Source organism: Numenius arquata, chromosome 2, assembly GCF_964106895.1.
Source record: "Numenius arquata chromosome 2, bNumArq3.hap1.1, whole genome shotgun sequence".
NCBI lineage: Eukaryota > Metazoa > Chordata > Aves > Charadriiformes > Scolopacidae > Numenius > Numenius arquata.
In genome coordinates, this window is record NC_133577.1 from 13,997,398 (window position 1) to 14,009,771 (window position 12,374).

General features: G+C 35.8%; 1 protein-coding gene across 5 annotated transcripts in view; it reads right to left on the bottom strand.

The window, feature by feature from the left end:
- The window catches only part of STXBP5 (syntaxin binding protein 5), a 106,950-nt gene that overhangs the window by 52,194 nt on the left and 42,382 nt on the right, over positions 1–12,374 (bottom strand). For all 5 annotated transcript variants that reach the window (XM_074164047.1, XM_074164042.1, XM_074164034.1 and 2 more), the window contains exons 6-7: positions 11,908–11,971; positions 8,338–8,421 (exon numbers count right to left, since the gene is read on the bottom strand). In XM_074164047.1, the coding sequence (XP_074020148.1) occupies positions 8,338–8,421; positions 11,908–11,971 (148 nt within the window). The remainder of the gene's footprint in view (positions 1–8,337; positions 8,422–11,907; positions 11,972–12,374) is intronic.

A 12,374-nucleotide genomic window follows, 5' to 3' on the forward strand; every position in this document is an offset into this window, starting at 1 on the left:
TGCTTATGAACATTAAAAGATCTGATAAACTGAAAACCAAGGGGAAGGATGACTGCTATCACTTAATTTCTGCAAGGAACCTGATGGGATGGAAAGAACACTGGAAGAAAATAATGAGGCCTTTGGCTTTACAGCTATTTATTGCCTAGTTTTATATAGCATCTGGTTACATTTAGCAATGCAGCTAAATATAATTTAAAGCATTGCAGAAATACATGTTTTATGTACTTTTAAAGTAATCCAACTAACAATTCTGGGGGCTCAGTATGATCAGCTTTAGTAGAAAGCACTATCCTTTGCTATTACAAAATTCACAATTTTTTGTAAGCCTGAAAAATAAAACCAGACCTCTAAGTAACTGTAGCATAATCTCTAGCTATACAACTGGCTAGTATATCTACAGTATCAAGTCACAATGAAAAAAGTACATTAACTTTAGGTTGCACTAGTTGATTGATATCAATAGCCTCAATCACCAAAACAAAACTAAAAAAAGCCCTCAAAACTCAAGAGCAAAAGTTTTCCCATGGTTAACATTAGTGCTAGAATTTGAAGGAAAGCATAACATCCAAAATAGAAAAGTCAGGCAGAATCCACTGAGGCTGCAAATCTATACATAGCTTCTTAGACACTAAAAAGCCCCTAGGAGTAGCATATTTTTACAATATTTTACACAAAACTTACTGATCCAGAATAATACTCTCAAAGTTTTAATCACAATTCTCATCTTGATTTAAAACGTTCTCTGATACCCTTTTGGTACCGTAATACTGCAGTGTGCTTAAATCAGTTGGTACTGATTCATCTATCTCAAGTACTTTTGTGGAACATTTCACTCATCATATGGATCCCAACAGACAGTAATCCCTCATGACAGGATCATGCACTACTACCACAAAGGACTGGTGCTATATTTATAGCGTTTGTATCCTTAAGAAGAGTTGCTTGCACAGGTAACCCAAGTCCTGACCTCACTAACTAAGCTTTGATTGTATTTTTCCACTAAGGAGGATTTAACTGTTTCAATTCATAAAAATACATATACAAAAAATCCCTTCCATTTCACTTTCTACAGACTTAGTTTAGCCCTGCAGCTGATTATATGCATACCATTTCAAAACCAGTGAAACCAGTGAAGTGAGACCACTCTTGGTACCCTGTCTTTCTGCAAGACAACATACATACAGAAACATATCGATACTTTGATGTGAATTCAAAAAGTTAATTTAAGCAGTTCTCCCTGTTTCTAAAATAGACTTTTTAACCCATTTTGCTAATACCAAAGTTTAGACTACTACAAGTACAGTTGCTACAACTCAGAAAATAAAAAAGGCAAAGTGGGTTTTTTTTTTATTCCAATAGTACACATCTCTGCTTGCTTGTTTTTCAAGTATAACACAACCTTTGGCAAAATGTTTCTGCATGCTTTCCCACAAGAATGCACCAAAATCATGGAGAACTCCTTTCATCATTCTTTGGATTAGACCATGATTCTTCACTCTTTTGTGCCATTAATTGAGCTTGAAACATACTGTGCATGACTGGTAAAGAGTCATGAGATTGACTCTTTGAAATGAGATTATTTCTTCTGCAACCAGCCTGTCTACCATAGCCTATTGACATTTCACTGTCCTCCATTTCCATGGACACGGATAGTATTTTCTGGTAAACTTGAATGGATGATGACACTGACTCCTTTTCTACAGCTACTGAGCCTTAAATGGCAATATATTTTGATGCAATGAAATGTGCAAGTGTCTAAGGACTGCATTGAAATGCTTTGGTTTCTGGCAAGTCACATGTCAGGGTCGCAGTTCTCTCCACCCCACCCCCCACCCCCACCGCCTTTAATCCCACAGGCTACTTTGACATGTTTTTAATGCTGTAAAATAATCTCTTACACTCAGCCATGTACCAGAACATTGAGCCTAAAAATAGTAGTCTATAATACATTTGCTGAGTTAATGCTATCAAAGCTTACTTTAAATCAGAACAAAACACTACTTGAAGATTGGACTTTATTAAAAAACTAGTTTTAGTTTTCAAAAGTTGGACTTTAATTTTTTAGAAACAAAACCAGTTTTTATTTCTTTCATAGCTGAAAATATAGTATGGGAAATGTTTGCAGTATAAACTGTATTACACTTAAGATATGCATAACTTTTTTTTTTTAGAGTCCCCAATGTTTGAACATAAAAGACTTAAGAATGATGCAAAAAGAATTTACAGCTTTATTTTTCTATTGAGCCTGCCCAAGACAAAAAGGATGTTTTGAGGAAAGGGTTCAAAGAAACTTTCTAAAGAAAAAGTTAATTCACAACTGCAGTTCCATTATGTCACAGATAATTTCCTCCAAATTCTCTGAAAAAGAATGTTATATTTGTGCATTCTTCTAACTAATTCTAAACATGCGACACGATGCTGTTATAATAGAATGTATACAGTACTCTAAGTTCAGGATCTCATTTGTAATATAGAAAAATCAAGATCCAGTTCTAATTAAATTCCTGTTACAAACTAGAATGGTGCAGAGGGAAGAATATGCCTGCAATCAGCACTAATACTAATCATGACCCAGAGCCACCTCCCCCAGCCATGGTTAAGCAGAAATATGATTAGAAAGGTTTTAGGGGTGGTGGTGTTGCCCAGTCTATAAGCATTCCTGTTCTTGGGATGAGTCCTCCTAGTGTTCTTGTGCTGCAACTATCACAGCAGGGTACTGGGCAGGCACACATGTTCAGACAGGAAGAAAGCATGGATAGTGTTGCACAGACCTAGCTTCCAAGGCAATAAGTGAGATTTCCCCACCACAACATGGGAATTCGCTTCAAAAAAGCCTCCTAAAGGTGAAGTAACTTGGAAAGAAAGCAAGCAGGAAGCAACAAAAAAATATAACAGAATTCAGATTCTTCCCTGAAAAAAAAAATCACATAGGTATCTATCTACACCTCTGATCATGCAGGGAGTTTGACCCTTGTTGCTGTTTAGCAGAGGAAGATCACAGCATTTGGACCCCTTGACAGACCTGAAGTTTTGAGGCAAAAGAGTTGCATCAAATGATGGTGGTAGACTGCAGAGCCCCTCATGTTGCATGTTTTAAGACCAATGTCAAATACAAAGGGATGAGAGAGAAGGAGACTAATTCAACAGCAAAATTTCCAGCAGTCTTTATGATATCAATGTGTCTGGCCATCACATTCATGATGCCTGATGAAGCCTAGTCACCCATTAACAGCCACCATCACTCAAACAAAACAGAGGTGTGTTTCACAGCACTGCTACAGGAAAAGGCCTGCACAGCAGGAAAGTATCCAGCTCCAGGGTCCTCACAGCTATATCTTGTGCCTTGACATCATGCAGAACTGCAGCTGTGCTGTAGTGCCAAGCTCTGCTTATGTCAGATCTGTAAATCCCAGCAGCAACAATCCTCACACCCCAGGTAGAGAACTACAATTTCTAATAGACACAGAATCAGTCATCACCTTTGCAATGACTGGTGATGATGGATTTTATGAGACTGATGGGACTACACAGTTAACCAGTACCAGAAGAATTATTTGTTTTAAGTAGGGTTAGAGCCAGATAATGTTCCCCTGGTGCTAATAAACAGGCCTGATTCACCAAACAAGATCCCTCGGCAACTCTCCACTTCAGCAGTCTGAGATGGCACAGTAAGGGAGGAAGAAGGGAGGACCAGACAGCATTTCCTGTGTCTGATGAGCAGCTCTCCACCAGATCTCACATGTGACAAGACTGGACTAAGTTGCTCTCTTCTTACTAATTGTCAACTCCACACTCAGAAGAGATCTCATCAAGAACAAGGAGAGAACCAAGGATAGAAATCCTGAGGTTTAAAATCCTGCTCCTGCTACAGGGCAGGACGTCACGTGTATTATCCTCTGTGAGATAAGAGGTGGCACATGTTCATGGATGGAATATAGCCCTTAGAGTCAGCATATGAAAGAAGCCTCTGGCAAATCCAGGAAATCAACAAGAAACAAGAGCTAGAAAGATTCTATGTACAGAAGTATTCAAATTTACAAGGTTTGCTACCAGGAAATCAAATAGCAGAGGGCTTTCTCTGCTCTGTGCCACACTTATCAGAAGCAGAGGAGATCTCATGAGATAAGGCATTATTCCACCACTGCTAGACTGTGCGTACTCTCTTGAGCAAGGAAACCACTATATTGGCAGAAAGTCTGAAGATTTTCCTTAAGATTTAAGTTTTCATGTGCAATGGGTCTTTCGAACTGATACTTTTCTTGGGTGTAGAGGAAGAGGGGAAAAGAGTTAATTATAACGTGACTTGCTGTATTGTCATGCCGCCACAACTCATTATGGAAAGCTGTTGCTGGGGTGGTTAAGATAAGACTGCCTTTTTGGGCAGCAACACAGTCTTAGATTAGACTAAACTAGTTAATAAGAGTCTTGGCAAAACATTACAATACTTTAATAATTATGATAGGTCATCCAAATTATTTGTTATTGGGGACAAAAGGGAGAAGGAGCTAAATAAGGAATGAACATGGCCACCAATTTTTTAGGCTCCTTTATAATAAACAGAGCAGATGTCTTAGTGCTCCAGTCAACAAGAAAAGATATTCCAGAAAAAACATTCAGAAGCAAGCTTAACTCTGAAAGTTTGAATTGTGTTAAATCCTGGTTACATCCTTATAAAAACACTTTGGTTATTTCTATTACATATATTAAAAATCAGATTGTGCTGCGTCATCTTGACCAAAGTTTTTCAACTCTGAAGTCAGTATTACACATTAAGAGAACAAAACTAATATGAGTCTCAAATGTGGAAAAAAAAAAGAAAAAGGTGCAGTCAAATTTAGAATGGACACACAAATTATTTCTGCCTAGAACTATCTACTAGTTACTCTCCACTTACCCAAAACCTTGGTTAGCTGTACCCTCCCCGTGTCTTGCTCAATTCAGTCAATTTCCCTGGTTTCTGATTTTTCCATTCTACTTTAAAATCTACAGAACTGTACTAGCCTGCAACTAAAAAGAATTATTTGCTTACTATATATATATATATATAGAGAGAGAGAGAGACATTTTATCTTTGGTTAACTATTTGAATTGCTAAGATATTCAACTAGAACAAAGAGTTTACCTTATTATCAGAATTCCAACAATGCCAGTCAGCATTTTTCACAGTAGCAGTATGGTGTTACTTGTCTAAGACTCAAAGTCACCCACCTTTCCACAGTAACCTCTTTCAGCATTAAGCAAATGAGAATGCTTTTCTCTTTTCTGTTAAGGAAACTGCTCATAAAAAACAGCAAAGTTTTTATTATTTGGCAATATCATTTTACTATTGAAAAATGCAATACAAAAAACTATTTCTATTGGATTTCTTAACATTTACATTCACTCGAGACTGTGCTAGCTGAAAAACAGCAACAGTATATTTATATAGGCCACTAGTTAGTCAGCACTGATCATAATATGATTAGAAAGATAACATCGGGCTGAATACTCCTTTCACTGGCAAACTGAGGGAGATTCTTCATTTTTGCAGCTACATACAAAACAGAGGGGCTGAAGAATAAAGTGAAAGTAAGATACAGGAGAAGCCCCATCTCAACTGACTTGCACTAAAAAAATGGACAGATATATATATAGCATACATATAATCATTCGCTTCCTGCTGCTTTCTGTTCATTATCTTTTCAGTATCTAATAGGATCTTCTCTCAAGGCCATCGGTCCAGAAACAATTACAGCACTCTCTACGAAGGCACCTTTCAAGAAACACATATTTTTCAATTCTGTTAGACAAAATTAATCATTTTATTCCTATGCCACTCAGGCCAGAATACACAATAACTTGAAACTGCATATACTGTATCAAATCCAAATAAAAAAAGAGAGATATTATTTGATTCTGCCTTCCTCCTTGGAAGATTAGATCTAAATAACTTGCCCATTGAAGAAGAAATTCCTTGTCATACAATGTTAAATGAATGAGAACTAACGAATTATTACTGCATACAGTAATTTTTTCCAAACAGAAATTTTTCTTAAAGGGCAATCCAAACTCATGAAAAAAGCGTACTTCAACTTTTAAGACCCGAATGGCCAATTTTTTTTTTAAGCAACTTAACTGTATGTTGATTCTCACTAATGAGAATAGTTAAATTAGTCCATAGATCTTCATTTTTCTTGCCCCTTCCTATCCATTCCCAACTTATGATAACAAACATTTCTTTACCAAAGGATCTTACCTAAGGTATTTTATTACCTCTTCTGCAGTCAAAACACAAACTAAACAGTTACATGCATTCACTTATAAATCCTAAAGGAAATCAAAGATGAAACGGCTGAACTATTCACTGCTGTTTGCAATCTCTCAAGTTCAGGAAGAAGTACAGTCAGTTTTAAACTAATGGACCAGAAAAATCCAAAGAAAAAAAAGAATAAGCAGCGTTATGCCTACCCTGGGTAAGTTTCTAGAAGCTGTAACAAAACTTTTTTAAAGAACAGAGTTAATCAACATATGGATGAGTATAATAGACCAGGTAAGAGAAGCCAACATGCTTTTTGTAAAAGGAAATCATATCCAACCAACCTAAGTGTTAACAACCATGTGGCTAATTGAAACACCAATTAAGCTGTCTACACAATTTTCAGTCTTTCAACAAGAAAGAGACAACATCTCTCAAAGGAAACTGAAATCAAACAGACCAGAGATCCTTGAACAGATCAGTAATTGGTTAAGGTATCAGGAAGTAAAAGGAAGCTAGAATAAAAACAGGCTGGCAGTAATTGATTAGTTCATGGATGAAGGTTATTGGTAGAGACCCTCAGGGATCTGTGCTGCTCAGCTTATTCAATTAGAAAATTAGAACAAGCATATTAAGGTGACAAGTCTGCTGACAGTACCAAAGCATATTCAAGGCAGAAATCAAGATTTCAGTGAAAAACTGCAGAAAGACTTTTATTATCCAACTAAGTAAATGAAGCTATGCATAAATGCAATGGACTTTGAGCCAACAATTAACACTGAAGAATGAGACTCTGGTTTTCAGTAGGCTGTTCCAAGGAAGTACCTGCTTAATGCTTTCAGCATTAAAAGGATAATCCAGTATCAAGATCAAGAGACAAAGAAAACAAGACCAAACATAATTAGTCCACATCATAAATCCAGCATGTCCACATCTTCAATATAATGTTGTTGTGTTTCTCTTTATAAAACAAAGATAAAATAGAATTATTAAAAAAAAGAAAGTTAGAGAAGAGCAAGTAGAATAAGAGGTATAAGAAAAAGTTGATTAAGACTAGAAAAAGATGATAGAGATATAAGTAAGTTTATGAAACAAAGAAACAGAGGGAATTAATTAGGTGCATGCAATGAAACTGGAAGATAGACAATTGCTCTTCACACAACATATTTAGAGGCTTATACAGACATTTATGAACAAAGAAACCTCGTTAATGCTGCTCTGATGTTCTAATACAGCTCTGATGACCTAAGGCTTGGGCTTTTTCAGAGACACCCTCCTTCAAAGAAACTTCATTGGTAGAGCTAACAGATACACAGGCATGAGTACTGAGCCAGAACCACCACAAGAAAACCCCAAATCCTATCTTGTGAAAAGCTCAGCGCAGAGCTAATGAAAACATACCCACTGCAATACAAGAAACAGGCCTAGTTGGTAATGAACAACGGTACAGACTTTTTACAATCAATGAAATTTAATTGAGACTAATTTTATGTTATTTGAAATAAAATATATCATATAGCATATTACATTGAATCATTTTTCTTAATCGGTCTTTCAAAAAGCCTACTTTCTCTCAAGAATCAAGTTTTAAAGAAAGTGTCATTCAATGCCATTGTGATTTTTTTTTTAAACCTCTCCCAGTTTTATTTCTACTGAGTCACTGAGACTACATAGTGGTTTCTCCCCCCCACTTTCAGAATATGTGACAGATTCGAAATTACAGAAATTGCTATACCGTCTTGCTTCAACTTAATACTCAAGCTCTTAACACAGGTAAAAGTCACATTACTCAGTAACAATGTATCTGAAAGCTTCCACGTCCTCGCCACCAAAATTAGTAAAGAAATCCAATCCACGCCACCATTCATTGCTTCACAAACTCCAACTCAGTAAACAGTTGGTCTGAAGTTTCTATTATTGAAACTCTATGGCTCTTTTAGAGAAAAGTTCAAGTACTTGCAATTTCAAATTCAATAAATTTCAGTTTATTGATGCACTGATAACAGAAGCAGGAGAAGAAATAAAAAAATAAAACAAGTTGCTATTAGAATAGCAAATGACATACTCATAGTAAGTCATGCAGATAAAAAAAACATTACCTCATCATGTGTGTATCTGTAATCTGCTTTCTTTGACTTCAGATCCCATAATACCACTGTTCCAGACTCAAAGCCAATCAGAAGCTGCAATAAGCATATATATTAAGTCTTTATAAGGACAAGCAAAATAATACCATTTGCAATGCCTGTAGTTCTTGCCCCAAAGAGGTGTAGCATAATACTACATGTAGTAACTACAAGTACTTACAAAGACAAAAATTAATGAGAAGGAGGTGAAGACCTCAATGTTAGAGATGTTTACTTTGTGCTTCTTGTCATTCTCCTAAACTTCCAGCTAATACAACTAACATTCATGCAAAATTAGAAAGAAATAATGCATTCCTCTGAAGAGTCCCTGGAAACACCTTTGGGTTCCAGAAACTTCAACATAAAATTTTAAGTGTGTTCCCTCTTGAGCGAAAATGGGACAGAGTTGGAAAAGAGAACTTTTAATTGTCCATTTTCCTCACTAGAATTTGTTCTGCTTAGATTTCCTGGAAGAACACACTACACTTCCTCAAGTTCCAGGTAATGGCTCGTTGTCTATAAAGAAACTATGTATACAAGCTTTCTCCAGATGTTAATCGCAATTGATAACAGGCTAAAGGAACACCAAGACCATTAGTTGTTAAAGAGAGGAAAGCTACAGAGAAATTAAACAAGGTAATTTCCAAATAATCTTTTTGCTAGAAGCAAGATGAAACCATTTCTGCAGGGAGCGAAGATTCAAATTGCTCATAATAATTGGTCTAACCCATTGTTGAGTATCTAAGCATTTTGCTCTCCTATCTTAAGTCACAGTTCTCTTATCGAAAACAAAAGAAGGTCAACATAAGGCAGTAGTAACAGTCTTGGCACTTGTTATATAGAAGGCGGCAATGCAGTTTCATCTTTCATAGCTGCTGGATCTTCTGTAAGATCTTTCCTTTGAGCAATGTTGCTACAGGAGAAGCAGCTCCTAGCATTAAGTAGCACACCTTCACTCTCACCTCTTTTTCCTCAGCATGGACATACAAAAAAAAAAGGTATAATTGCCTGCTGGGATTTACATGTTGTTGAAACAGCCTACTTCATGCAAGCAAACAAAAGTGCCCTTAGGAGTATCCTTTGTGTTACAAGTTAAGAAAACACTGCCTTCACATACATGCCATTCTAGTCAAGGATAGAGCTCTAAATCAATACCTAGAGGTTTTGCCTGGACGGTCTTTTCAGCATGCTAAGAAGTGTACTGTTATTTCCAGTATGAAAAATAAGAGGATGATAGATAAAATATTTTACCTGTAAGATGCTATTTCAGTGTCATACAGCACTAAAATACCCCCAAAATTTTAAACACATTTGATCTAGTAAAAGTGAATATTAGATTTTTTTCTCACTAGTGTCATGTATACTATTAAGTGGTTTTGCTTATCATAACCATGTTTTATATTTTTTCCTATTTTAACTATAAACATTAGAAAAATCACAGTGATTAGAAGGCTAATAGCATGAACACATTTAAAAAGTGAGTACACAGGACATTCTTACAACTGCACAGGTTTTCTTCAGCAATAATTTTTCTTATGAGAAAGGAGTGTAAGGTCAGATTCTAAAACACTGATTGCTAGCCTCATTGATAAAAACCGTAATTCTTAAACTTTAATTGAAAATAATTAGATGTGAGGTGGGGATGGAATACACCCGAACAAAGAGATCAATTGTCATTTCTGAGGTTGCCATAGCTTCATTGCATACATATTCTAGGGTCCACGGTTCTGGAATGTGATTCAAACCTAGTTCTACAGAGAAACCCATTAGTTATGCACTTACTGCAGCAAGCTTCATCCCAGTGAAAAAAATAAAGTGTCCTACTCATGAAATTCTCTTTGTTGAACTGAAACCTCAGGTGTTTAGGATAGAAGTTTTTAACTAGCAGGCTATTAAAACATTCAAACAAAAACATTCAAATACTACTGAGACAGTAGTATTGTTCCCCTTCTCTTCAAGTTTTCAACACACCAAATGAAAAACAAGTAAACCAAAAAATATTTCTCCTGTGTATGTGGAACAGTAGTAAGCAAAATTTTCTCTTTCCTTAAAGATTCTTCACAAATGGGATTTTAAAACTCTAGGGTATTTGAGACATTGCACTGACAAAAATAATAATTTAGAATGTAATTAATCAGTCCGGTTAATCACTTGTGCCAGATTAATCTAGAGCATAATCATTACTGAAGGTCTGCTTAAACTGGCATCAAGGTCTCTCTAGCTAAGTTATAACCATACTTTTGTCAAGGGTCTATAGACTTTTGGAAAAGACACATTTAAGACTGTTATTTTCAAATCCTTCTTTCATATTGGGCTTTATTCCTATCATCAAAATTCAGGAAAACCCCTCCTACATACTCTTCACTATGGACCAAGGGATCTGAATGAAAGTTGAAACAGACCACTAAGACTTGCTGGAGAACTGTATGGGGTGCACAAGCTAAAGAGTCTGAAGATCCTTCATAGAGTGGGTGAGTCATGTGATCCCATCTTACGACCTGTAGAAGAGGTCTTGTAACCATGACTTAAGTGGGGAATGATTTGTATGTATGAAAAGCATGATTTGGTACTACAGTAATTGCTGTCACCTAGAAAAGGCATATTAACGTTCTAACTCCTTGCTTTCTCTTTTTGATTCATGAAGTCTTCACTATGAACTAAAGTTACATTGTTTTTGCATGAGGTACATAACAGTCACCCCAAAGCAAAGGGTAATACCTGCAGATTTACTTTAATACAGAAGGAACTTATGACCACTGAGTTCATAGCTCAAGTTCTTCTTTGTGGCTATGTCAAAGGACATAATTTTCATCTTGCAAGGGCTTCAAGAATGTGTACTGTAAAACTTTTTATCAGGACAAAAAGCTGATTATGTTAATACCATCTCAAAAGAAGGAAAAGACAAGTCCAATACATAGCTTTTTCTTACATGTTTTAATTGAATTGACTTTTCTGAAATATCTAGTTGTACTACAGGCCAGTTTGGTTTTAAGCAATTTATTATAATCACTAGATGCTGGCTGCTAAATGAGAGTATGTCAGTTAGATCTCAAACCCCATAAGATCTGCTGCCTTGGATTAGCTAAACTAAAGACAAAGTACACATTATTCTACAAAAATAAGCATTTTAAAGTTGTGAAACAGCAACACCCAAGAGCATTATGTTTATTTAATTTCCATCCCACTATTTCTGCACTCAGGTTATGATTGGGTTCTTTTGGCAACATCTTAATTTTTACCACCATAAGTAAAGTAGTTTGCTTTTATTTCCAAGAATTTTTGCAATTAAGCACTTTCAGCTGTGTTTTCAGATGTTTCTGATTACAAAATGCATCTAATTATTCCAGTAATGTGTCCTACAGTGATGTCTGTACCTTGCTTCATACTATTTTCAGAGCCTAAAACCTTGACTTAGCCTTTCTTTATGCTTTCAATATCGTCCTCATCTACTTAATCCTTCTTAAAAAGCAGCGGTATCTGTACTTTAATAAAAAAGTCTTGCTTGAAAAATAATGTATTGAATAGTCTTTAAACATATCCTACCTTTCCTTCATCCATTGGATTGTCACTAATGTGGACAATAGGTCCTGGGTGAGATTTGGATGACCTAAACAAGAAATATTTTCATTTAATTAAAAAAAAAAAATGCCCCAAACTGCATCTCAAAATGATTGCAAGTAATACAGATTCTGCAGATACAAGCTTCATGTAAGCAAGCTGTTGGCATTTCAGCATGGAGTCACTTTAACTTTTATCTTCAAGCCCATAAATACTTTGTCTATTTTTAGACACTTAATTTCTGTCATTTTATAAGAAGGAAAAACTTATTTACTTCTTATCCACTACACAAAAAATTGCCATTAGCTTTACATCTATCTTAGTGTTTATTGTTACAGAATTGACACAGTTGGATAAGATCTTTATTTTTATGCTGGAAAACGGGTCTTGCCATTATTCATAAACTGCCCAAGCTGGGCGGTGTTAAAACAACACAGAGTTAAGACTATGTT